We start from the raw sequence: 27978 nt of genomic DNA, 5'->3' as shown, positions 1-27978 counted from the left end.
TTCAGCAGCTTTCCATCCTCCGAGATGAGTGTCTCGTTTATGGAGTTGGGCTCGGCCGACTCGGCAGAAGCGGCGGCGAACAAGGTGGCACACCACGTCGAGCAGATGATGGAGACATCGGATTTCTTCGATCGCCTCACACAACACGGCACGACGCCCGTCTCCGGTCTCGGCGAGAAGTTTTATGTGAAGGGAGCGCCGGAGTTTGTGAGCACACGGCGAATCCCAATACCCGGAGAGCTTCAAATGCAAATGAGCAGTGAGAGAGCATTGTTTCCGATGGGGGGGTTTTTCAGCGAAAAATTGGTGAATTTTCAGATATTCACAGCGAGTTTAGCATGGGATTCTTCACACAAATCAGCCGAGTTTGGGTCGTCATTGATAACAATCTCTATATGTGGAATTACGAGACAAAGTAAGCGGAAAAGCCGAAAAATACCGAAAAAAAATCGAATTTTCAGCGACGATTTGGCGTTTTTCGACTCATCAGACGCTGCAATTCTGAAGGTGTCGCTGGTGAACATCAAGCCAGGCGTTTTTGAGCCGGAAATTCAATATGGGCTCGTTGTCGGCACAATTTCCGATATATGTCTTTATCCGGTCTTTGATTTCGTGGAAAATGGCGCCAGTAGCATTTCTATCGACTCAAAACGATGCTTCAAGGTTCGAAATTCGAGTGAAAATGGAGAAAAAAGAAGGAAGAATTACCAAGAAAACCCAAGTTTTTGAATCAAAAATCGCAAAAGTTTGGAGATTTTGAGTCTTCAAAACACGGGAAAATCGATGTTCCGTGCGATTTTTACTTAAAAATCGACAAAAAAAATTTAAACAACGGGATTTTTCGTCTATTTCTAGCTCAAATTTGCTGATAACGCTTTTCTGTTTTTTTTTCTACTCGAAAACTTGAAAATCCGAGTTTCTGACTAATTTTTTGAGTCTTCAAAGCAATTTTACATCAAAAATGCTCATTTCAAACCAAAAATTGGGGATTTCGATAATCTTCAATTTTTATTCGTTTTTTTTAGAACAATTTGTCGTTGAAAACGCTCATTTCAAGCCGAATTTTCGAAAATATGTGTTGTTTTATGCGAAAATCTCCAATTTTTCATTTATTTTCCGATAAAAAAAGCTCATTTTAAGCCTAAATTTTCCCAAAAATTGAGCTTTTCAACAATTTCTCTAGAAAATCGCAAATTTCCATTAAAAAGCTCAATTTTTTTTGCGAGAATTTTTCAAAAATGAGCTAAAATTTCGAAAATAACAGTAATTTTCGACGAGAAACTTCAATATAACACAAAAACGGTATTTTCAAGCCAAATTTTTTTCTAAAAAATTTAAAATTTTGAAAATAAACACAGTTTTTTGCGGAAATCTTCAATTTTTCATTAATTTTTCTGAAAAAAAAGCTCATTTTAAGCCAAAATTTTCCTTAAAAATCTGAAATTTCCAGCACTTTACTATAATTCCAGTACATAAAAACGCTCCTTTTAAGTCTATTTTTTTTCTAAAATTGAGCTCAAATTTTATTTTTTCACATAATTTCCAGAAAAATCTTCCATTTTCAGCAATTTCTCTAGAAAATCGTCAAATTTTTATGTTGTATCTGGCAAATCCCCATTAAAAAGCTCAATTTTAAGCCAAAATTGTTCTGAAATGAGCGAAAATTTTGAAAATATCACTAGTTTTAGACGATACTCTTTATTTTTTTTAAATATATTTTCTGAAAACGAAACCCATTTCAAGCCAAAATTATCATAAAAATCCCCAAATCGTCAATTTTTATATGAATTTCATCGCAATTTTACATTGGAAAACACTCCAAAAATTGAGCTTTTTCAGCAATTTCTCTAGAAAATCCCCAATTTTTTTTTTCAGATAGCCCTTGACGGAGCAACAGTGAATGATATTTCGTATACTTCAAATGGTCGAGTATTCTATACAGCCGACGATCAACTCTTCGAATTCGTCTACGAGAAACAAAACGGATGGTTTGGCTCCACAAATCACAAGTGTCGAGGTGTAAATCAAACTGCATCAATTCTCGGAACACTGATCTCTCTACCATTCTTCGGCTCTTCAAAAGAGCCCCTCGATCAGATTACAATCGATAAATCCCGAAATATCATGTATTTGCTCGGCCGAGCCGGCACCGTCAGTGTCTGGGATCTCGGAGCGGATGGAGCAGCTTGTGCCAAATTTTTGAGTGTTCCCATCTCGAAAATTGCACATGAAGCTCATATTCTGACGCAATTCGGTCACGATGAGACATCTTTTCACAGTATTACATCGATTAAGGCGTTGGAAGCTTCACAATCGGCTGCGCTTAACCTAGTTGCAACTACTGCCAAAGGAGTTCGATTGTACTTTTCAGTGTCGACGGGCCCGCAGTCTACGATGGCTATGTTTAATAATAGTGGAACACCTAATGAAAGAGTTCGTTTTTTAGCCGAAAATTTGGAAAAATCGGGATTTAACAAACAAGAGTAAAAAAAAAGAGTAAAAAAGTTGTATCTAGTTTTTAAACCAATGCTCTCGTCGAAAGTTTTTTACTTTAAAAAAAACCATTAAAAATTAGATATTTTCGAGCTTTCTGGGCAAAAATTGTAAAATTTTCGGCCGAAACCCAGGAAACTGAGCGATTTTTTCAAATTCACTTTTTTTGAAGCTCCAATCAATTTTAGAGCAGAATTTCAAGACTATAAAAAGTTAAAGGTGGAGTACCGAAATTTGAGACTTTCCTTTTTTTAGACCCAAAATAATCCAAAACTACCAAATTTCGTAATGAGACGTTCTGAAAATTTTTCAAAAAAAAAGTTATGGCCGCTCAAAGTTTTCGAAAAAATGGCATATTTTTAGTTAAAGCCCCGAATTTCGGCAACTTCTCGGAGTCGCAGCGGTTGGGGATCTTAATTTTTATTTGATCGTCATCTTTCAATGCATTTTTTGGCATTTTATTACTTGTTATTTCGTTGATTGAGATGGTTTTTTGGCCAATGAGGACGCAAAATTGTATCATATATGCGTCCCTATTGGCCAAAAAACATCTCTGCCAACGAAATTACACGTAATAAAATGCCAAAACGTGCATTAAAGGATGCCAATCAAATAAAAATTAATTAAGTTCTAACCGCTGCAACACCGATAAGTTGCCAAAATTTGAGATTTTAGCTAAAAATAGGCCGTTTTTTCCAAAACTTTGAGCGGCCATAACTTTTTTTTTGAAAAATTTTCAGAACGTCTCTTTACGAAATTTGGTAGTTTTGGGCCATTTTGTGTCTAAAAAAAGGAAAGTCTCAAATTTCGGTACCCCACCTTTAACTTTTTATAGTCTTGAAATTCTGCTCTAAAATTGATTGGAGCTTCAAAAAAAGTGAATTTGAAAAAATCGCTCAGTTTCCTGGGTTTCGGCCGAAAATTTTACAATTTTTGCCCAGAAAGCTCGAAAATATCTAATTTTCAATGGTTTTTTCAAAGTAAAAACCTCTTGACGAGAGCATTGGTTTAAAAACTAGATACAACTTTTTTACTCATTTGAATTAAATTTAGGACATTAACCCCATATTTATTGGTTTTGAATTCTTTTTCGAGCAGTTTTTAGCTTTTTTTTAAATTAAAAATTACTAAAGGTGGTGTAGTCGAATTTTTTTGATTGGTTTATTACGCTCAAAATTGTCTGAAAACACCGAATTTCATAATGAAACTTCATGAAAACTTCTCGATAAAAAAGTTATGACGCCTCAAAAAATGGCCTACAATTAGTTAAAATCGGAAATTTGACCGACTTGTCAATGTAGCAGCGGCTAGCAACAATTTTTTTTTTGAAATCACCGTCTAATTTTGAGTATACACATCAATTTCACTCAAAATTTGACGGTGATTTCAAAAAAATTGTTACCAGCCGCTGCGGCATTGACAAGTTGGTCAAATTTCAAATTTTAACTAATTTTAGACCATTTTTTGAGCCGTCATAACTTTTTTATGAGAAGTTTTCAAGAAGTTTCATTATGAAATTCGGTGTTTTCAAACAATTTTTAGTCTAATAAAGCAATAAAAAAATTCGACTACACCACCTTTAGTAATTTTTAATTTAAAAAAAGCTGAAAACTGCTCGAAGAAGATTTCAAAACCAATAAATATGGGGTTAATGTCCTAAATTTAATTCAAATGAGTAAAAAAGTTGTATCTAGTTTTTAAACCAATGCTCTCGTCAAAAGGTTTTTACTTTAAAAAAAACCATTAAAAATTAGATATTTTCGAGCTTTCTGGGCAAAAATTGTAAAATTTTCGGCCGAAACCCAGGAAACTGAGCGATTTTTTCAAATTCACTTTTTTTGCAATAAAAATAAAGCAATAAAAAAAATTCGACTACATTACATTTAAAGATTGATAAAGCATTCAAATTGTCCCGTTTTCTCATAATTTTTAAAACAAAAATTGAATAATTTCCTGGATTTCTTCTCTCTTCTCTGCTGAACAAAAAAAAGCAGACATAAAACAATTTTTGATGCTTTTTATGACTAGAAAGCGCAATTTTCTCTCTCCTGACTATTTTGCAAATACAACAATTTCTCAATTTTGCTCTGGAAAAAACTTTAAAAAAATCGATTTTAAAACTAATTCCGTTCGGCCGAAATCAAATTCTCAAAAAAATCAGGAAATTCATCCATTTGAAGCGATTTTTCGAGCGTTTTTTGTCATTTTTACTTGAAAAAAATTGCAGTAATTTCAAGGTTTTCTTAGTTTTTACCAAAAAAAAAACTCTTCAAATTAATTGTCAAAATGTTTTTTTCAGAATCGACCTCAAACATCAGTACGTCCACAATGTCTACGTGTTGCTCATGTTCGATTTGCTCCGGGCGTCACACCGGCGAGTATCTATGGAGATGGTCCAAATGGTGTATCAGTTGTCTACGCTGATGAATGTACGCGGCTCTAGAAAAGCTAGTAGAAAATTCGGAAAAAAATCATTAAAAATTATTGTTTTTACGAATTTTTGCAATTTTTAGCTTACTTTTTTTTAAAAAAATCTCATGTTTTTTCGCGAAAATTAATTTTTTTTGAAACAAAATTTAACGGAAATGTGTCAAAAATTATGAAAACTTTAGGTTCTTACCAAATTTCAGTTGTCTACGAATGTACGGCTTCAGAAAATCTAGAAATTTCGGGAAAAATCATTAAAAGTTCCAGTTTTTACGAATTTTTGCAATTTTTAGCTTTTTTTTTTTTTTTTGAAAATTCGTGATTTTTCCGAGAAAATTGTTAAAAATTATTTAGAAATTTAAAGATGGGGCTCCAAATTTTCCCCTGATTCCGAATACCTCCGTGAAAAAATTCAAAAAAATTCGAAAAAAATTTCCCTGATTTTATATTTAAGCTGCTGCGTCCCCATGAGATTTTTCAAATTCGCACCGAAATAAATTCTCATTGGAGCGCGTTTACCTCATTTAATTTTCTCCATATATTTTCACTTCTTTCAGTTTTTCAGCCATTTTCATTCATTTTTTCGTATATTATCGATTTAAAAAATTATTTTGTCCCAATTGACACATTTTGTTAGCATGAAAATGAACGACAGTAGCTGAAAAACGAAAGGAAAGAAGTAAAAATTGATGGAGAAAATTAAACGAGGCAAACGCGCTCCAATGAGAATTTGTTTGGGCGCGCATTTGAAAAAACTCATGGGGCCGAAAATAAAAATCACGATTTAAAAAAGCTCAAATATAAATTCAGGGAAATTTTTTTGGAATTTTTTCACATCGAAATTCGGAATCAGGGGCAAAATTGGAGTAATTTAAAAAATATTTCCTAGATTTCGGTAACCCACCTTTAAAAACGCTTTGATTTTGAAAAAAACTCAAAATAATAATTGTTTATTTGCCACAAGAAATAGCTACACCGGAAGACAAAGAAAAAAAAAGTAAATAAAAAAGATGTGTGGACAGATAAGTAAAATGACCAATTGGACCAGCTATAGCCCGGGAGGTCAAGTTGGGGGGAAGAGGGTGTCAAATGGGATAGAGCCTAGGCGCGACGCAAATGCATTTGGAGTTAACAGTTTAGGGAAACGTTTTGCTATTCGATTCCACAGTGACAAGTTAACATGTAGAAAACATTTAGACGGGACGCCACAGACAACAAGTAGATAGGGGTGACGAGTAGAGCGTGAAGCTCGAACGAACGATGATAAGGACGGGAAGTGATACTCGCTTGAAATAATTTTATGGAAGGTTCGGAGGATTTGAAGAACCCGTCTATGGTGGGTAGACAATAAATTAAATTGGGAAAGCCTACTACTGTATGACGAGTACGATAAATTGCACCTTTGAAAGACACACTTTGAGAAAAACCGGAGGGGAGATTCTAGTTTTTTGGCAAGTTCGGTGGAGTTGGGCGGGAAGAGCTCGCAGCCATATTCGAGTACGCGGCGGATGTAAACATTGAACAGTTTAAAATAGAATTCGGGGCTTGTGGAGCGGAATGAGCGAAGGATTTGGCGACACTTAAGGAGGGCACTATTAGAAGTCTGGTTAATATGATTTACAAATGATAATTTGGTATCGACAATGATTCCGAGATCTCTGATAGAATCGCGCGGTTTAATTTCAACACTATTTACAAAGTATTTATGACGGGGGTTCTTTTTTCCAAAATGTAATACGGCAGTTTTGTGCTCAGCAAGATTTAGACGCCATTTTTTACACCAATCAGCGACAATATTGATGCTTGTTTGGATAGAGGTGGGGTCCGATCCGAGTAATTTTAGATCGTCGGCAAAGGCTGTAACATGGACATCAGGGGGGAACAAATCTAATAAGTCATTAATATACAAAAGAAAGAGGAATGGTCCAGTTACACTACCTTGGGGGACACCTGACATGACATTGAAAGAGTTGTCCGAGATAAAATGATCAATTTTGATTTTCGATGAACGGTTACTGAGGAACGAGCTGATCCACTCACAGCATCCTGAATCGAGCCCAACATTCAGAAGTTTGAGAAGAAGCAAGTTGTGGGGAACACTATCGAATGCTTTTTTGAAATCGAAATATATAGTATCCACATACTTGCTCTTGTCAAGGAGGACTTTCTGAATTTTGGACGTCGATTCGAGAACTGCCAGAGTGCATGAGCGCGCAGGCAGGAAACCGAATTGTTTGGAAGAGAGGAGTGGAGATAATTTCTGCTTGAGAGCATCAAGTACAACTCGTTCAAATAGTCTCGACAATGGATGAGTAAGTGTAATCGGGCGATAGTTACCCGGATTAGTTGTGGACCCTTTTTTGTGTAATGGGACAATGATGGAAGTCTTCCAGGGGGGTCGGGAAGAAGGAGCTGGAGAAGGACTCGGAAAAGATTATGGACAAGGGGACGGTTAGGGAATCACTACACTTTTTTATGATAAAGAAATTGATATTATCGGTAGAGAACCCAATTTTGGCTTTAAGAGCTTTGATATGCCTGTGGATGTTGAACGGCGAGAAATCGGGAGATAATTTAGAGGGCTTGGGTGCCGGAAGAGCTGGGAAGGGTGGGCAAGGCGCTGTGAATGACAGAGCAAAGTTATGAATAAACTCGTCTGCAATGCGCACTGGGTCAGACACCGTTTCATTATTGATGTCAAGATTGATAGGTTGAGGTCGGGGGGAGATTCTTTTTTTTACAAGCTGAAAAACACTGCGGGGGTCAGTGGAGTGAATGGCTCGGTCTTCCTCATGAGCAAATTTCCGTTTGATAGATTTGAGCTCTTTACGCATTTTTCTTCTGACTGATATGGTATTCGAGCACGCGCGACGCGCAAGCCTATAAATGGATTTGTGACAGGTAGATTTCGGACGAGGTGGTTTGGCAATAGGGGTGTAAAGAACAATTAATTCGTTGAAAATGCGGGAGAAATGAGCAAGTTTAGAATCAGTATTGGAGAAATACGAGAGTTGCCGTGGCCAGTTATATGACATGAGATGCTGATTTAAGGATAAAAAATCACATTTCCTGAAGTCGAGGGACTTAGTTTTTGGTGGGGGAAGTGGTTTACTGTTACAATCAATGGCAAGTGTGAAGGAGACGGATGAGTCGTCTGAGCAAATCAAAGGTAGGCTAGGGGAGCACGAAAGGAACGTGTTGGGATTGTCAGAGAAGATCAGATCGAGGAAGTTACCTATTCCAGAAAAAGCGACTCTCGTTGAGAAGTTAACCATTTGGGTTAAATTGTGGGAAATTATAAGGTCTTCAAGAGCTTGGGGGATCCCAGGCGGCACAGGGATATCACGGGACCAACGAGCTGAGGGAATATTGAAATCACCGAGAATGTAGTGATTTTTGGCTTGGGAGGTAAGCAATAGCGAGATATTTTCAAATAAATAATTGGTTTCGGTAACAGAGGTTAGAGGGGGTCTATATACAATGATAAAACGTGACTTGGATAATTTATGATCAAAGGTTACTATTTCACAAGAATGGAGGGGATAAAACTGATCGAGTAAGGAGTCGGCTTGAATTAATGTAATACTTTTGGAGTAGAAAACAGCTACACCACCATCTCTAGATTTTGGATGAGGAGGCCCTCTGTCGCAACGTAGGCAGAGAATATCATGGGAAGAGCACAATGCAAGAGGAATTTGGGTAGAAAGATTGGACTCAGTTATGCAGAGGATATCGATTTTATTGGCACGTACATATTCGTGCAGCGCGACTAAGCGTTCGGCACAAGCGACTGAACGGGTATTGGCAAGGTGACAATTCAGAAAGGGAGCATTTTTTTGACAGGTCGGGGGGGAAGAGGTCTGATTTCGAGTGTTATGAGCAGCAGGAACGGACTGCTGGGAGACGGAATAAGACATAGAGGGAGACACAGCCACCAATGGGCAGAGACGAGAATTAGATGCAACATTGAATATATTTAGAGAAGATGATTGTATCGGACATGAAGCAGCAATGGACGGACAAGACGATAATAAAGCCCGGTGGCCGTTTACCTATGCGTTAGCAACGGGAGCAGCCGAATCAACAGAGATAGGAAGTGGACGCGGTGACGAGAGAGTCACAATCTTAAGGTCGCGCACATAATAACGAATCTCGCCAGCTTGGGTATTTCTGTTATAAGCGTCAGCTCTCAACTCTCTCAGGATAGATAACTCATCGTTGGTCATATCGCGTCTGCAGCGGATGGGTCTTGGAAGGTTAGTGGGGCGATCAGGCAACGAACGGAGAGTTTTGGAGAAAGAGAAAATGAACGAATTGCGGTCGGCTTCAGAAGAGAAACGAATTTTTGTTGGGCGGGATAAGACTGGTTTGCGAGTTTTGACGCGGAAAGTTTGAATATGTACAGGGAGGGAGGGATTAGCGGCAATTAAATTATCGAGAAAAACCTTATCCTTGGCGGATTGTGAATCCGAGCCATCATCCGGTAGATTTTCAATCACGGCGAAATGAGTCTTCTTCTCAAACAGGGAAATGCTGGCTGCTGCTTCACGTCTTTCTGCAATGATCTCTGCTTTTTTCTCGGCTGATTGTCCCTTGAGAACATCGGCGAACAGGCGTGGAGCGGGCAAATTGGAGGTAACACGGGCAGAGCATTCGTTCGTGAGCTTGGCAACAACTTCCTTGAGCTGCTCGACGGTTTGGAAGAGTTCCGATTGTTTGCTCTCCAGAGCACGACATCTGCTTTCAGCGGCGGTACGGAAGGTTCTCAAGCTCGAATTTTCCTTTTCCAATTCTTCAACACGGGTAGTGAGCAATTCAAGAGCGGTCGGGCGACCGCGCTTCCGGGTTTGCTGTTGTTTCTCCGGCGGAGAACTCAAAATTTAACGGAAACGTGTCAAAAATTATGAAAACTTTAGGTTGTTACTTAAAATGGACCCAAAAAATCTAAATTGAAAATTTTACATTTTCAACTTGAAAAATTGGCTAAATTTTAGGCCAATTTTTACATAAATCTGAATTTTCAGCAATTTGCGCCATGGCCACCGCCAACCGGAACACGATCTTTGCATTTTCCAACTTTTTCTACCCATCTTCTCAGTTTTTCGTCGAATCCACCACCGAATGTGATATTAGTGGACACGTTTGGGAGATTGAAACGGTTTCCAGATGTAAAGTGAAGTCACGTCCACCGCCACGACACTTGGTTGATCGAGTACATCCACACTCGTATTTTAGGTAAAATTGCGGATTTTTGAGTGAAAAATTTGAAGTTCGCGAGATTTTTGGCTGAAATTGCACAAAAATCTGCCGTTGGAGACTGAAAAAAAACTTCTTTTTTTCTTATTTTTAGCTCGAAAAATCGCAAAGTTTTTGGCTAAAATTGAAGAAAAAATGGAAAAAAATTAAACTGTAAAACTGAAATTTTATAATTTCGGTTTTACAGTTTAATTTTCTAAAAATGTCGAACTTCTACATTTTTTGGAGGAAAGTTCCGCAATTTTTCACTAAAAAATTAGAAATAATCACTGAAAATTGTCTAGAATAAAATTTTTCCCTAAAACAGTGCAAAATATCTCAAAATTATAATTTAAAAGTTTTTAATAATACTCCTCAAAATCGCTTAGAAATACTATTTTTAGCATTTTTCCAATAAAATCTTAAAAAATTAACCCTGAAATCTCCAAAAATCCCCAAAATCCCCAAAAAACTCCAATGTTCCAGGTCGCTTGAACTGTGAAACTGAATTTTTACGAAGATTCAACAAAAAAAAAACCAATCATTTTCTTTCTTTTCGAAAAAAACAGAAAAAAAAACAGTGAAAATTGTCTAAAATCGACTTTTTTGCCTAAAACTGTGCAAGAAATCTCTCTCAAAATTCTAATCAAAATTACAATAAGTCGGTTGAAAACCGCCAAATTGCAAGGCAATAGTCCCAAAAAAAAAGCGGAAAATATAAAAAATTCTTCATTTTTGAGGAAAATTCTCTAAATTCCGCAGCATTTTTTTAAATGAAAAACCAAAAAAAAGACAAAGTTAAAAACTTCAAAATCAACTCAGAAAAATACTTTAATACTCCAATTTTCCAGGTCACAATTGGAATCAGGAAACCAAAAGCTTTTGGTGTGCTCCAACGAAGGAGTCTTTGAATTCACCCATGTCAACGCTGTGGATGCTCTTCGCGAAGCTCTATTCGACGGTGGTGTCGAGGGAAATGCCACGTTGCAGCTGTGGCAGAAGCTCGGCTCAACAGAAATGCTCTGTCTGGCGTTTCGAATTTTGACTTCAGACGCGCCGATCGACGAACGAATCCGTGGAAAAGCCGAACAAATTCTGTATAGTCTGAAAGAAGCGCCGGAAATTGTTGAAAATGAGCAGCAACGAATGCTCGATCAATCGACGACGACGTCATGGTCACCAAATGATAGTAGTATGGCTGAATGGAGGCATCGAATGAAGACACCGTTACTCTCATCGACTCCGAGAACTGATGGAAGAAATGGAAATGCTGGAGGAGCTCCGCCGCAGGCTCATTTTAGTTCTCCGTTTTCTCCGATGTGTAAGTGATTGGAAATTTTTAGAAAAACTTATTTTTGCGGAAAAATTCTTGAAGTTTTGGCTCTTTTTATGCGGAAAATCATAAAGTTCTTAAAGGCCATTTTCGGGTTTTTTAAGCAAAACCGAAAAATTGGAAAAAAAACGAAAACTTTTATTTTTTATCAATATCGAGAAAAATTCCTTTAAAAAACTTTCTAGGCCATGGCCGAGGGGCAAACTTAAATTAGTTTTTTTTCAACGACACTGCAACTTTTTCCTCGCGAGGGACGAGGAAAAGTGGTTTCTAGGCCATGGCCGTGGGGCCGACAAGTTTCAGCGGCCATTTATCTTGCTTTGTTTTCCGCCTGTTTTCTTTCGTTTTTCACAGCTTTTTCCCGTTTTTTCTTATTAAAACTAATAAATAAATATTTTTTGCAGATGCTAAAACAATTTCCAAGTAAAAAAATTATGTATTCAGTGGGCAAACAGCGGTGAAAGTGGGCATTGTAATATGATGGATTACGGGAATACAAAACCTAAACTTTTTCTGAAACATGATACATATGATGCTTAGATGCTGAAACTACCTGATTTTCATGACGAGACCGCTGAAAAAGTTTTGAGGTTTTCACAATTCAACTTTTTTGGTGAAAAAGTCGAGAATTTCGCACACAAAGTTGAATTTTGAAAACCTCAAAACTTTTTCAGCGGTCTCGTTATGAAAATCAGGCAATTTCAGCATTTAAGCATCATATGTATCATGTTTCAGAAAAAGTTTAGGTTTTGTATTCCCGTAATCCATCATATTACAATGCCCACTTTCACCGCTGCTTGTCCACTGAATACATAATAGTTTTACTTGGAAATTGTTTTAGCATCTGCAAAAAATATTTATTTATCAGTTTTAATAAGAAAAAACGGGAAAAAGCTGTGAAAAACGAAAGAAAACAGGCGGAAAACAAAGCAAGATAAATGGCCGCTGAAACTTGTCGGTCCCTCGGCCATGGCCTAGAAACCACTTTTCCTCGTCCCTCGTGAGGAAAAAGTTGCAGTGCGTGAAACAAATTGGAAATTTTCAAAAAATTCGAAAAAATCGCCCCAAAATTTTCAGTGGACATGTCAATGGCATCAGGGCATCACAACGGAAACATGAGAATGTCACCATCACGACGTCACGATGCTCTTTTCTATTATTTCTCACGTCTAGTTGCTCCAGTTTGGAATGATACAATCTGTGAAGTGCTCAACGGAAAACAGTTAACAATTACATTTGAGCCCGAATCGATTCAATCACTGAAAGAAGAGATACAGAAGCTTGCAAGACTTATGGATGACTATCGTCTTGTACCGATGATGGAATTCAATGGATATTCATCGAATATGACTGATCGTCTCAATCATGAGGCTACATCATTGGAACGACACTCACTTATAGGTTCGATTTTCGATTCGTGGAAAATCGAAAATTAATTTTCAAAAATCGGAATTATTAGGTCTCCAAATAAGTTCCGGGTCAAAAATCATAACTTTGTTCGCTGTGTATCGATTTTTTTGAAACTGTGGGAATTTATGTTATCAACTATGACCTTTCATTTTGAAATGGTCACAAAAATTTTTGACCACCCGGAGTGCCCTAACTCGAAGCCAATTTTTTCAAGCATTTTTCTGATCTCGCTTCTTTGCAGCTTTGAATTGAGGTTTATATGCGGATTTTACTTTGTTTAGAATACATTGTAAGAAAACAACAAAATTTTGGAAAAAAAATTTTTCGAAGAATTTTTGAGTTTTTTGAGTATTTCTCGAATTCCAAATTTCAAACTCAAATGTTTTGTATGTTTAAAAATAGTTTACACATGGTTACATCATTTTTATACTAAAAATCAAAAACTTTCGAAAAAAAAATTTTTTGAAGTTTTTTTGACGACCAACCAAAAAAAAATTTTTTCCAAACTTTTGTTGATTTCTTACGATGTATTCTAAACAAAGTAAAATCCGCACACAAACCTTAGTTCAAAGCTGCAAAAAAGCGAGATCAGAAAAGTGCTTGAAAAAATTGGCTTCGAGTTAGGGCACTCCGGGTGGTCAAAAATTTTTGTGACCATTTCAAAATGAAAGGTCATAGTTGATAACATAAATTCCCAAAGTTTCAAAAAAATCGATAAAAGGCAAAAAAAGTTATGATTTTTGACCCGGAACTTATTTGGAGACCTAATATTGAAAAATTGAAGAATGACGGAAATTTGATAAAAATCAAAAATTATTATCCGGAAAACAAAAAAAATATTGAGAAAAAACCGTTTTTTTTTTTTTTTTTGAAAAATTCGATTTCAAATAATTTTCTCTATTTTTTTTGCTAGAAAAATGGGGGTTTTTTTTGTTCTAAATCCGTTAAAAAAAAAATCGGAAAATTTTGTATCAAATTTCTCGACTATTAGGTGTTTTTAATTATTCAAGGAATTTTTTTCGAAATTTCATTTAATTTTTTTTCGACGTTGAAATATTCTCAAAAATCGAAAATAGTTTTTTTCCAAAAAAATGAAGAAAAATGACAAGAAATTATTTCTAAAAAAATATTCGATTTCAAATAAGTTTTGGTGGTCATTCAATCTCAATTTTTAAAAATTTTTCCCTTAAAAAAAGTGATTTTTCAGGATTTTTCAGTCAAATTTTTTCAATCAGTTTTTTCAATCAAGTTTCTTCCCGAAAAGTTGAAACAAAAAATTGGAACTCTAGAAATTAATTAATTTAAATCGAGAAAAAAACAGATTTTTTGATAATGAAATTGCCGCCGAAAATTAAAGAATAAATTCCACGAAAATTGTCGGAAATTTGATAAAAATCAAAAATTATTATCCGGAAAACAAAAAAAAACTTTGAAAAACCGTTTTTTTTTTAATTTTCTAAAAAATTCGATTTTAAATAATTTTATCTTAAATTTCGAGATTATTGGTTGATTTTAATTTTTTCAAAAAATTTTTTACCAAAAAAAAACTTTTTACCCAAAAATAGAAAAAAAATTAGTTTATCTCAAAAAAAAAACTTTATAAAAATGACAAAAGTTTCTCGTAAAATCAATTATTTTTTTTAAGTGAAATTATCAAAAGGTTAACAAAAAAAAGCACCGAAATATTTAAAACAAATAGTCGAAATTGAGATGTATCCACACTTTTGCGAAAATCCAACAGAAAAATCGGAAAATTCTGTATTTTCCGGTTTTTTTATTGAAAAACAAATAATTGGAGTTGGGATTGGAAAATAATAAAAAAAAATATTGAAATTTGTTAAAAAATCGAAAATGAATTTTCCAATTTTCACGAAAATCGAAGAAAGCATTTTTTAAAGCAATTTTACAATTCTTCAATGTTTGCAGGCCTCCGAAAGCTAATCGACGCCACACTGGAGACCCTTTCGCTATGGCTTCTGGCCTACGAGTACAATCTGACTGCAATCTCATCTGGAATGAATCCCCAGCTTCTGCCGAACTTTAGCTCCCGAAAACTGGCTCATTTGGTGTCAGATGGATCGAATCTCAACGCTGAGCTGATTCGCGCAATGATCAAGTATTTCCTGGGAGATGAGGCGGGTACGAAGATCCTTTCGGAGAGCCTTCGACAGCTGTGCCCAAACTTGTACTCTGAAGATGATGCCTGTGTGACATTTGCCATGGAGCAACTAGAAGCCGCCAGGAAGCAAGGACCGGGAGCAGCACGTCGGAGATTGGTGCAGAGTGCTGTGGAGATGTTCAAACAGTCGATTGGAAAAGTGGTTTTGGCTTCAACGTGCCAACAACTCGCTGAAAGCGTCGAGGATTATGAGCCAATTGTGGAGCTTTGCCTCTTGAGAGCTGCTAAAGATGATCCGAAGCAGTTGGCACTGTTGGCGTACAAACATGGAAGAAGTGGATCGGATGCGGAAATGTTGGGTGCTGAGAAGAAGCGCGAGGATTGTTATAGGTAAACGAAAAATAGAAAGAAGATGGAAAAGTTTATTTTTAGTCAAAAATTTCTGGAATCGCTTAATATTTTTTATTAGGAAAGCTCCAGAATTTTTGTAAAAGTTCCAGACATTTATGGGTATTTCCCTGTAAATGCTTAAATTTTCTGGAACTTTCTCTATAAGTTTTGAAACTTTCTGAACTTTTTTTATAACGCTTTGAAAAAACTATTGAAAGTTCTGTGGACTATTGGAATATTCTGGAAACTTCTGGAGAAAACTGAAAATTTTTGAAACTTTCTGTAAATCTCGAGAAACTTCTAAAAATGTTTTAAAAGTGGAGTAGCGTCAGTGTGGAAACTGCTTTTAAACATGCCTACGGTACCCCACAATGACAGAATATCATGATAAAAAAATTTTCTAAATTTTATATGATTTTTTGAAAATTTAAAAAATCTCAGTTTTCACCTAATTCCTATTTGAATTTCCGCCAATTGGATTTGTTCGATGGAGCGCGCTTGCACGTTTTTAAACTTATTTATTTTATTTTTTGTTATTATTTTCCAACGATTTTCAATGTTTTTGGTGTATTTTTGCTTGAATTTTCGATTTAAAAGCACGCTGACAGGCGTAAAAATGAAAAAGTAACGCTTTTAAACGATTTGACACACCTGAATTAATTAATTTCACAGATTTACGCCTGTATGCGCGTCCTTTTTTAATCGAAAAATTCAAGCAAAAATACACCGAAAATATTAAAAATCGGTGAAAAATAACAAAAAATAAAATAAATCAATTTAAAAACGTGCAAGCGCGCTCCATCGAACGAGTTCAATTGGCGGTAATTCAAATAGGAATTAGGCAAAAACTGAGATTTTTTTAATTTTCAAAAAATCATATAAAATTTAGAAAAATTTTTTGAATTTTTTTATCATGATATTCTGTCATTGTGGTACCATAGGCGTGTTTTAAAGCAATTCCCCACTGACGCTGCTCCACCTTTAAGAATCGAGAAAATTTTGTGCAATTTCACTGAAAAATTGCTCAAGATCGAGAAAATTCACTTCAAGACGTTCATGATTTTTTGAAAAGTTTGATGAAAATTAAATTTGCTCAAATTGAACATTTTTCAGATTGAAAACTGTCGAATGATCGAAATATCGAAAATTGATAAAATTACGAGAAATTAGCTCAAAAAGTAGAAAAATTGATTTTAAAAATCGTTCAAAACGGGAATTAACAAACCATTTTTAAGCGAAAGTTCGACATTTATCACTGAAAATTGTAGCGAAATGTGTCCAATTTTCATTGGAAATGTGCTGAAAATTCAGGATTTTGAGCGAAATTTGCTCAAACGAGACATTTTTCAATTTGAAAATTTGAATATTCAGTCTGAAATTTTACGTTAAAACTTAAAACACTATACAATTAAAAATTAAAAATTTTAATTTAAAAAATCTAAACAATTTTTGAGCGAAAATTCGAAACTTCACATTTATATCACTGAAAATTGATTGGAATCTGAATGAAGCTTGCAAGCAAAAATTTTGATGCTTCTGAATTTTATTGAACGAAAGTTTCAGGCAAAAAAAAAACGACACATTGAAAATTTCAAATATACAACAAAAAAAAACGGTGGAAAAAGAAGAGAAATACACGTGAAAAGTGATATTTAAAGCCAATTTTTCTTTGTTGACACGACGATTCTGACTGATTGTGAGCTCATAATTTTCTGCCTGAAAATGCGGAATTTTTACTTTTTTTCACTCCGAAAAACGTCAAAAACTAAATTCTAATTAACAAAAAAAAAAAAGTAATTTCAACTGTGTATTATTCCTCGTGGAGAATTTATGATTTTTAACCGAATTTGCGAGTTCTTTGCCACTTTTTCTCTTTTTTGAAAAGTTTTGAAGACACATATAACCCCAAAATGTGCTAAAATGAACGAATTTCGTAATGAAACTGCTCAACAAAAATTTTATGGCGGTTCCGAAGTTTCGGTTTAAAAAAAATTGGAAAATTGGTTTTAGCTAAAATCTCCAATACAATTTTGGTCGTCACTTTTCTGTGCCAAATTATCATCCTTTATTTCATAATTTGGTAATAACATCTCATTTGATTTTGTTGATTAATAATGTACATTTAAAGACGATAGGTGCCATTTTTGGACTTAATCAACGAAATAACACATGAGAGAAATCACCAAATTATGCAGTAAATGATGATAATTAGACACACAGAACAGTGACCAAAATTGGAGATTTTAGCTGAAACTAGGTAATTTTTTTTTTCGAAATGTGGTAGTTTTCGGCAAACGCACATTTATTTTTGTTGAAAAGCTTCAAAAAAGCTTCAAATAGTGCCTGAAAGTTGCCGTTTGCCGAAACAGGGCTAGGTTTTCCTCCGGCAAAAACCGAAAACTTCAGCACAGATAAGATATAATGATTGGTGATTTTAATTTTTACAAAAATGGCCACAATCGATTTTGATACTGTTTTCTTTTTTTAACCGAATTCATCATTCACATTATTACAAGAACACAAAATCCCGAAAAATGCGTATTGCACAACATATTTGACGCGGAAAATATCCCGTAGCGAAAACTACAGTAATTCTCTAACTGACTACTGTAACGCTTGTGTCAATTTACGGGCTCAAATGGATTAAAAAAATCATTTACTTATCGATGAAATATTGAATTTAAGCAAAAAAATGAGAATCATTCGAAAAAAAAAAATTAATTTCAATCAATTGAGCCCGTAAATCGACACAACAGCGCTACAGTAGTCATTTAGAGAATTACTGTAGCTTTCGCTACGGGATATTTTGCGCGTCAAATATGTTGCCCAATACACGTTCAGAGAACTTTGTCAATAACAATAACGTTTACGCCAAAAACCATAATATCCACTTCTCCATGGGGCCTACACGAGCACAAACTTTAAAAAAAAAAAAAAAAAACTAACCAGTTAAGCGTTCCTCAATTGAATGAAGCATTGCCTCAACACTATCCCTCACACGAATAATGTGCTGATCTTTCGTCATTCCGGGCTCTTTCTTCGCATAATTCACAGCCGGAACACCCGACTTCTCCTCCTCCATCTTATTCTCAATCGACACAAAAATCAGCTGACGGAGTACATTTTCACTGGAATTTCCACCATTTTCCGAGCATTTTTGCTGATTTTCTTGTTGTTGTTGGTGGGAAATTTGATGATGATGATAATGATTGTAGGAACTCATAGTTTTGGAGTAGGTGAAAAATTGAGAAAATAAAAGAAAATGAAGTAATCTGTGGGTATTGGGATGTATTTGTGTGTGTGTGTGTGCGAACGCTCGCGCGCAGTGATGATGATAACTATTGGCGTTTTATTGATTTTATTGTTATTGGGCGGTTTGGGAAGAATTGTCAGAGGTAATAGATAGTAGTGGAAGACGCTGTTTGAAGGGGAAAGTGGGAATATAATGGTTTTTTGGGGTCAGTGAGAGTGGAGGGAGAAAACGGGAATTTTCATAGTTTTTGAGCTGGAAAATTGGGGTTTTTGGAGGTTATAGTGTAGCATTTTCCAGCTGAACGTTCTAGTTTAGAGAGATTTCCAGCGTTTTAATTGTGAAAATCATATATGTCGAATTCGTGACACGAATATTTTGTCAAACAAAATTTGTAGATCCTTTGCCAAAAGTAGTTTTTTTTAACACAGAACATTATGCGTATTTATTTATTAAAAAAAACGGAATTTTTCCATTAAAGTTTCCATTAATCCATTATTTTATAACAAAGACCTTATGGAAAAATTGCAATTAGTAAATTAACGTTTTTGTAATTAATTAGACTTTTGTGATATCGATTGTGTTATTGACAAAGTTCTCTGAACGTGTGTATTTTGCAACATATTTGACGCGCAAAATATCCCGTAGCGAAAGCTACAGTAATTCTCTAAATGACTACTGTAGCCTCTGTTGTGTCGATTTACGGGGGCTCAATTGATTGAAATTAATTTTTTTTTCGAATGATTCTCATTTTTTGCTTAAATTCAATTTTCAATATTTCATCGATAAGTATATGATTTTAATCCATTTGAGCCCGTAAATTGACACAAGCGTTACAGTAGTCAGTTAGAGAATTACTGTAGTTTTCGCTACGGGATATTTTCCGCGTCAAATATGTTGTGCAATACGCATTTTTCGGAATTTTGTGTTCTTGTAAAAATGTGAATGATGAATTCGGTTAAAAAAAAAAGAAAACAGTATCAAATAAACTTTTTCAAAACCTAATAGAAAAAACAACCACGCGAAAAAAACGGTCAATACGGATTTTTGGCTAAATTTCATCCAAAATGAGAACTCCCGAACCAATCAGCGATTTGCTACGCCCACTCACTTTTGAACCAATCAGATGGAGTGGGCGGAGTTGGAAGATGCTGATCTTATTTTGGAGGAAATTTAGCCAAAATTTAAATATCACGTTTTTAAAGGTTGCATTTTTCATTCTTTCGTGATTTTTTTTCGTTTTTTTCTGGATTTTCTTAATTTGAGACTATTTTGGATATTTTGAAGCATTGAAGCAAAATCTTTAATTCAAAATAAAATATTTAGCTCTTTGATCACTAAGGCCATGGTCGAGGGGCCGACAAGTTTCAGCGGCCATTTATCTTGCTTTGTTTTCCGTCTGTTTTCTTTTGTTTTTCACAGCTTTGTCCCATTTTTTCTTATTAAAACTGATAAATGAATATTTTTTGCAGATGCTAAAACAATTTCCAAGTAAAAAAATTATGTATTCAGTGGGCAAGCAGCGGTGAAAGTGGGCATTGTAATATGATGGATTACGGGAATACAAAACCTAAACTTTTTCTGAAACATGATACATATGATGATTAGATGCTGAAATTACCTGATTTTCATAACGAGACCGCTGAAAAAGTTTTGAGGTTTTCAAAATTCAACTTTTTGTGCGAAAATCTCGACTTTTTCACCAAAAAAGTTGAATTTTGGAAACCTCAAAACTTTTTCAGCGGTCTCGTTATGAAAATCAGGTAGTTTCAGCATCTAAGCAGCATATGTATCATGTTTCAAAAAAAATTTAGGTTTTGTATTCCCGTAATCCATCATTTTACATTGCCCAATTTCACCGCTGCTTGCCGACTGAATACATAATTTTTTAACTTGGAAATTGTTTTAGCATCTGCAAAAAATATTTATTAATCAGTTTTATTAAGAAAAAACGAAAAAAATCGATGAAAAACAAAAGAAAACAGGCGGAAAACAAAGCAAGATAAATAGCCGCTGAAACTTGTCGGCCCCTCGGCCATGGCCTAGAAACCACTTTTCCTCGTCCCTCGTGAGGAAAAAGTTGCAGTGTTCAACGTAAAAACTTCCAAAAATTTTTTATCAATTTACAGAGTAATAACCGATGTATTGGACAAATTAGAAGACGAAGCGACATCAGAAGTGCCACGTGACACTGCAGTCAACCGAGATCTTATGATCAATGCAGTACTCAATTCAGACGATCAACTCGCCCACGCAGCCGTCTTCCGATGGTTGCTGACGAAGAACAAGACGAATGTGATTCTACAGAGCAAATCTCCGTTTATCGAGTTCTTCCTGGTACAGGAGATCAACGCTGGCCGCGGGCAAAAATATTTCGATCTGTTGTGGAGGTTCTATGAGAAGAGCGGAAATTATGATAAAGCCGCAAGGCTTTTGAGCAAATTGGCTGAAAATGATAAGTTAGTGTGGAGGAGAAATCACACAAAAAATCATATATTTTAGAGATTTTTCAGTGAAAATCTTCAAAAAAAAAATTTAACACGAAAAATTCAATTAAAAAGTGATAAATTAATCGAAAATGGAGAGAAATTGAAATTCCGGGCGCTTTCTCGATACTCTTTTGAAAAATTCCATAATTTTCGCTCCAAAAATTAGGATTTTTTTTTGCAAACTAAATTTTAAAAATAATTATTGAGCATATAGAAGTTTTCAGAATTACCGTATTTTTTCTTCAAAAAGTCAGAAAATCCTGAAAATAGCTTTAAATGATGATGATTTTTCAGCGAAAAACGTGTTTTGAGGTGGTTTTTTTCAGAAAAAATGTTTGCAGAATAACGGAAAGAGTAACTTTAAAAGATAAATCGAGAGACTATTTTCTGGCACAAAGTCCGTTTTTTCCCCTATTTTCAGTAATTTTTGCGAGAAAATTGGAAAAATTCTATTTATCACAATTTAATTTTTATTAAAAATGGAAAATCTGAAAATTCCATTTTTAAAACTGAAATTGAACTGAAAACTGTAGGGTTTATTTTGAAAAAAAAATTGTTTTTTAAAAAGTTTTCACAAATTTCGGAATAAAATATAATGAACAGATTTGTGATGAAATTATTTCCTATATGAAATGAATCGGAATCAGTACAGGAAGTTTAACAATTGAAATATTTTTGCTGAAAAATTCAAAAAAGTTGCCTTTTTCTGGGAAAAACTCGAAAATTGGGAATATTTTTATCTGAAAATTGTCATACAAAATTGATGTAAAATTTAAAAAATTGAACAAATTTTAAGAATTTGACATTTTTCAGAGAAGCTTTAGATAATACATTATTTCTGCTTCAAAAAATGTAAATTTTAGTTTTTTTTTTTTAATTTTCACAAAAATAAATACTTCGAAACAAGCGAAAAAATCGATTTTTTTTCTATATTCTTGACTTTTCTGTACAAAATTCCTGTAAGTTTGAAAAAATTGCTTTAAAAAATTCAGATTTTTAGGGAAAAATTATTTTTTAAAAATCACAAAATGCTGTAGAAAATTTTGAAAAATTGTGCCCCCCACAGAATTTTTTTGGGATTCTGCCCAAATTGAAGAAATACTTTGTAAAATTTGAAAAAGTATCAAAAAAGTAATTTTTCATAATGTTTTTCCGAAAATATATTTAAAATTTGGGAAATTTTCCTTAAAAAAGATTTATTTGAAGAAAAGAAAAAAAATTTTTTTGAAGTTTTCGCAAATTTCGGTAAAAAATAGAATAATTTAAAAAAAAACATCAACTTTTTTCGCAAAAAAATAAACATTTTCTAATTTTTCAAAAAAAAAAAATGGAAAAAGCGAATTTTTTCAAAAAATACCACTCTTTTTTTCAAAACCACTCAATTTACATTGTTAGAAAAAACATGTAAATTTCAATTTTCAAAAGTGGAGTATCGAAAGGTGATACTTTGCTTTTTTAGACCCAAAATGTTCCAAAACTACCAAATTTCGTAATGAGACGCTCTGAAAATGTCTCAAAAAAAAGTTATGTCGGTTCAAAGTTCAGCAAAATAGGGCCCATTTGCAGCTAAAATCGAAATTTTTTCCAACTTCTCGGTGTCGCAACGCCTGGAACCTAATTTTTATTTATTCATCACTTTTAAATAAATATTGTGGTCTTTGATTGGGCGTTTATTCGTTGATTTAAGTACATTTATAGTCTTTGGGGCACAAAATGTAACTTTTATTTGTGCCACAAAGACCATAAATGTGCTTAAATCAACGAATAAACGCTCACTCAAAGACCACAATATTTATTAAAAAAGTGATGAATAAATAAAAGTTAGGTTCCAGACGTTGCAACACCGAGAAGTTGGAAAAAATTTCGATTTTAGCTGCAAATGAGCCTTATTTTGCCGAACATTGAACCGCCATAACTTTTTTTTTGGGAAATTTTCAGAACGTCTCATTAGGAAATTCGGTAGTTTTGGACCAATTTTGGTCTAAAAAAGCAAAGTATCACACATTTCGGTACTCCACATTTAAAAATTGAAATTTACAGGTTTTATTGAAATAACAATGTAAATTGAGTGGTTTTGAAAAAAAAGAGTGGTATTTTTTGAAAAAATTCGCTTTTCCCATTTTTTTTTTGAAAAATTAGAAAATGTTTATTTTTTTGCGAAAAAAGTTGATGTTTTAAAAAAAAATTATTCTAAATTGAAAATTCTCAAAATTTGCAGCTGGAAAATGGGTTTGACCCAACGATGCGCCTACCTCTCCCACGCAATTCTATGTGCTCAATCTTGTAAGGATTCAACTGTAACTACAAATATTGATGAGCTCCGTGATCGGCTCGACGTGGCAAATGTTCAAATGAGAATTAAAGATGCTCTCGGCTGCTCGGCGTCGGCGTCGGCTCGAAATCAGGAATTCGTCAGAAAACTCGATGGGCCGATTCTTTCACTGCAAGAGTTGCTTCTTCAATACGTTGTACCATTTAAGCTGCACAAAATCAAGCTCTCACTGCTCCATTGTGCTGGAATGTATGTGGAAAAGCATATATTCGAAACGTGGGAGGATATCATCCAAGATGGTTCGTTTTTTCTTTAAAATTAGGGTTTTCGCTTTAAAAAAACTCAAAAAAAAATCGTCAAAACCGCGAAAAGTTGGAAAAATTCGCCGAAAAAACGTGAAAATTGCCTGAAAATTACCTATTTTGTCGAAAATCTTCAAAAAAATTTTTTTTAATTCGAATTTCAACGATTAAAAAAGTTTAAAAGTTTAAAAGAGTACTTTTTGTTTAAAAAAATACAAAAAATTGCCTCAAAAAACCGGGGAAAACGCATGAAATTTCACCGACAATAGCAAAAATTTCAGAAAAATGCCAAAATATCGCTATTCTATAAAATAAATTGGAATTGTCAAAACTTGGTTGAAAAAAAAAATTGCCGAAAATTCACGAAAACCACACAAAAAACTATTTTTCACCAAAATTATCAAGAAAAAATTCAAAAATCAATTAAAAAAAATCATTCAAATTGTCAAAAAATCGTTTTAAGAACTCAGGAAAAGTTTCGAAAACCACAAAATTTTGATAAAAGTGGCTGAAAACTCAGTTTTTTAGTTATTTTCTGTGTAAAAATCCTTTTTTTACCTAAAAACATAGAAAAACAAGCTAAAAAATCTACGAAAATACCCAAATTCTCACAAAATCTTGCCGAAATTCAGATTTTACAGATTTTTACTCTTTGAAATTTTTTTTTCACCGTAAAAAAATATGTCAAAAACTACGGAAAATTTGCGAAAACCATAGAATTTTGCTTAAAATGCAGAGTTTTTTCGTAAATTTTACTAAAAAATGCGAAAAAGTTAAGCTATACAAAAATCCTGTAAAAAATGTTTTTATTGCTTAAAATAGCTGAAAAATGCTGATTTTAAAAGATTTTCTGTTTGAAAATCCTTAAAAAGTATCAAAAACCAGCTCAAAACTCACTGAATTAGATCACTGAAACTTCAAAAACGTTATTCGAAAAGTGCTAAAAATCCGCGAAAACCATAAAATTTTGCTGAAAATGACTAAAAATTCGGATTTTCGTTATTTTCTGCGGACCTTTCTGCCTTTGTTTTTAACAAAAAAAACCACAAAAACAAGCTTAAAATCAGAAAAAAAAATAGCTAGAAATGCCGAAAACCGTAGAATTTTGCTGAAAATTCAGATTTTACACACTTTTTTGTATAATTTTACCAGTCGGAGCACACGCAAAGCGTGCTAATGCAAGCTTTTTGTACAGTTAAACAGTTTTGCGGGCCTTCAAGAAAATTCTAAGAAAAATTTTAGCGGCATTTCCAGAACTTCTTAGAAAATTCTAGCACTTTTCAGATTTTTCTAGAAAGTTTTTTTCTCAGAAAATTTGAATTTCTCGCCAAATTTATTATTCCTCACCATACATACAACCCATTACCTCTTCCAAAGACGAAAAATCAAAATTTCCAAAACTACAGTAACCCTACCGTATACCTACAGTACCCTTACAGTACTACTACAGTACCCCGACCATATCCGCCCACTAACCCGAAACCAATATCCCTTCAAAAGACGAAAAATCAAATTTTCCAAAACTACAGTAACCCTACCGTATACCTACAGTACCCCTACCATATCCCCCCACTAACCCGAAACCAATATTCCTTCATAAGACGAAAAATCAAAATTTCCAAAACTACAGTAACCCTACCGTATACCTACAATACCCCGACCATATCCGCCCACTACCCCGAAACCAATATTCCTTCATAAGACGAAAAATCAAAATTTCCAAAACTACAGTAACCCTACCGTATACCTACAGTACCCCTACCATATCCCCCCACTAACCCGAAACCAATATTCCTTCATAAGACGAAAAATCAAAATTTCCAAAACTACAGTAACCCTACCGTATACCTACAATACCCCGACCATATCCGCCCACTACCCCGAAACCAATATTCCTTCATAAGACGAAAAATCAAAATTTCCAAAACTACAGTAACCCTACCGTATACCTACAGTACCCCGACCATATCCGCCCACTACCCCGAAACCAATATCCCTTCAAAAGACGAAAAATCAATTTTTCGAAAACTACAGTAACCCTACCGTATACCTACAGTACCCCGACCATATCCGCCCACTAACCCGAAACCAATATTCCTTCATAAGCCAAAACTTTGTACACTACAAAGACTACGTAGACTACACACTATGGACAGACGGACAGTATTTTTTATATATAAGTAATGATAGCAAAAGTGCCCCCCGAAAAATCAACTAAAATTAATACAAACTAACTTGATTTTTTTTGCAGAGTTCACAACAGCTCAAGACGAAGGAACCCTGTGTGAGCAACTTTCAAATACAATTGGAGAGCTCTTCTCAGTCTACAGAGACACTAAATACTTTCCACGAGAATTTGTGATTCGTCGAATTCTCGAAATTGGTTCAGGCGGTGTTATCGGTGAAAGTGTTCAACAACAACGACACATCCTTCCGCCATCATTCTATCCGCTTTTGTGCAAAAAAATCAATTTAAGCAATTGCGAGTTCCTACGCACAGCGTCGGACGAGTTTCGAGCCGGTGGTGATGCCTGGTGGACTCATAATTCTCGGGGACAGGAATATATCACGAAAGTTGTGCTCAAAATGGCGAGAACTGTCGTCAGAGAGCTCGAAAATATGCCTACGGCTCATAGCAGGTGAGAAAAATTGGAAAAAAAAACCGAAAAATTCTCAGAAAAACTGCTCAAAATTCCGCTTTTGGCAAAAAAACATAAAATTTCTTCTTTTTTTTTTGCAAATTTTGTTCAATAGATTGAAAAAAATTATGGAAAAACAGATAAAATGCAGGAAAAAACCCAAGAAAAACGTTGAAATTTATTTGAATTAAATTCTGAATTAAAAAATCGTAAAATTTTACGCATTTTAAAGTAGAAAAATTGATTTTCACTGTTTTTATTCACAATAAAAAACCCCGAAACTGCTCAAAAAAAATTCTAAACAAAACTGGAAAATTCATGTTTTCTCCATTAAACTGAAATATTCGGGAAATTTTTCGAAAAATGGATAAAGTTTTCGAATATTTGAATACGAATATTTAAAAATTGTCAGAAACAGGAACCATTCGAGATTGTGAGTTTTTTATTCCATAATTTCAAAGCTTAATTAGGTCACTCAATTTTGTGTTTGTTCTCTGCTTTTTCTACTTTTCTACTCTCTTTCCTTTTTTAAAGCACGAATTAGGTTAAAAACATTTTTTTTTGAATACGGGTATTTTAAACATAATTAAAATATAATACTACCTCATAGCAGGTGAGAAAAATTAAAAAAATAACCGAAAATTTAGGAAAAAGATAAGAAAAACTGTTCAAAATTCGGTGTTTGGCAAAAAAAAAACTGAAAATTTCGATTTTTTCAGTTAAGACTGGAAAAATTCAGGAAAATTTTGCCCACCACATTAGAAAAAAATCATGAAAAATCATATAAAATGCAGAAAGTACCTTTTTTGAGTTAAAATCGTAGAAATACCCATTTTCAAGTAGAAATATCGAAAAAAAAACGCAATATATCGGTTTTCATTGTTTTTATTCACAATAGAAAACCCGAAACCTTATAAAAATTTTTCCGAATGTTTCCAATCGTTTCCTGTGTCGTCACTTTCCTAAAATCTCCACAAACCCTTCCACTTTTCCTTAATTTCCGCCAAATTTCCAGAAGATCAACCGCTCGTGACTGTCTCACACACATTCTACCATTCATCCGTCGATCGTGTGACGTCTCGGCTTCTCTTTCACTTCAAAACCTTGGCACCGAGCTCACAGCTCTTCAGAATCGGCTCTCCGAGTTTTCCAACTAACGCTCACGTTGTTTTCTTTTTTTTTTGCCATCTTTATTATCATTATTTCTTCTTGTTTTAACCTAATTTATCTCTTCATTTTTATAATTATTTTATTTGTTTTTTTTTTCAATTTTTCCCCCTCTTTTCTTTTCCACAATTGATCATCATCATTCCCTCTTTTCCTGTTCACACCTCCCTTGTTGTTGAATATGCTGTTAAAATCTGACCACCACACACAAACCGCCCATACTTTTTTTAAAATCAATTATCATCATATCTTTCTCTAAAAATTCAATTATTTCTTTCTAAAAACCCAATTTTTTTGTGTTCTCCAAATTCCGAAGGCTCCGAGCTCCGATTATTTTGTGTATTCACCATCCATGGCCTCCAAATGAACCCCATTTTTATCGTAAAATCTTGAACTTTTCGGCAAAACATCGGCAATTTGGCACCGCTTTTAATTTCTGGAAAAAAATATCA

At 34.4% G+C, this 27978-nt stretch overlaps 2 protein-coding genes and 2 non-coding genes across 6 annotated transcripts; 3 read left to right on the top strand and 1 right to left on the bottom strand.

Annotated features, from left to right (window-relative positions):
- Window positions 1-5: 5 nt before the first annotated feature.
- npp-8 lies at window positions 6-27909 on the top strand (the record flags this gene model as incomplete). 3 transcript variants are annotated; one of them, NM_001356908.4, is made up of 13 exons in its annotated part: window positions 6-259; window positions 319-415; window positions 462-663; window positions 1876-2433; window positions 4793-4922; window positions 9945-10155; window positions 11007-11476; window positions 12566-12889; window positions 14825-15407; window positions 20787-21116; window positions 23365-23717; window positions 25972-26359; window positions 27375-27909. In NM_001356908.4, the coding sequence occupies 13 exons, from the start codon at window positions 25-27 to the stop codon at window positions 27514-27516; spliced, it is 4023 nt and encodes a 1340-aa protein (NP_001343633.1). The 3 variants fall into 3 exon arrangements, with proteins under 3 accessions (NP_001343633.1, NP_001359917.1, NP_001294236.1); NM_001372721.2 differs by lacking the exons at window positions 9945-10155; window positions 11007-11476; window positions 12566-12889; ... (3 more) ...; window positions 25972-26359; window positions 27375-27909 and having other exon boundaries at window positions 4793-5097; NM_001307307.3 differs by lacking the exons at window positions 6-259; window positions 319-415; window positions 462-663; ... (4 more) ...; window positions 12566-12889; window positions 14825-15407 and having other exon boundaries at window positions 20869-21116; window positions 27375-27516.
- Y41D4B.14 (uncharacterized protein) lies at window positions 16934-18799 on the bottom strand. The gene is made up of 2 exons (NM_067702.5): window positions 18354-18799; window positions 16934-17123 (listed from the first exon to the last, which is right to left on the bottom strand). The coding sequence occupies exons 1-2, from the start codon at window positions 18628-18630 to the stop codon at window positions 17110-17112; spliced, it is 291 nt and encodes a 96-aa protein (NP_500103.1). The 5' UTR covers window positions 18631-18799; the 3' UTR covers window positions 16934-17109.
- Window positions 20869-21011, top strand: Y41D4B.34. The gene has a single exon (NR_101886.1). It is a non-coding gene; the product is annotated as an Unclassified non-coding RNA Y41D4B.34 (non-coding RNA).
- Window positions 26027-26119, top strand: Y41D4B.33. Its single transcript, NR_101885.1, has one exon. It is a non-coding gene; the product is annotated as an Unclassified non-coding RNA Y41D4B.33 (non-coding RNA).
- Window positions 27910-27978: the final 69 nt, after the last annotated feature.

This window comes from Caenorhabditis elegans, chromosome IV, assembly GCF_000002985.6.
Source record: "Caenorhabditis elegans chromosome IV".
In the NCBI taxonomy this organism is placed as follows: Eukaryota; Metazoa; Nematoda; class Chromadorea; order Rhabditida; family Rhabditidae; genus Caenorhabditis; species Caenorhabditis elegans.
This window is presented reverse-complemented; position numbering and strand designations above follow the sequence as displayed.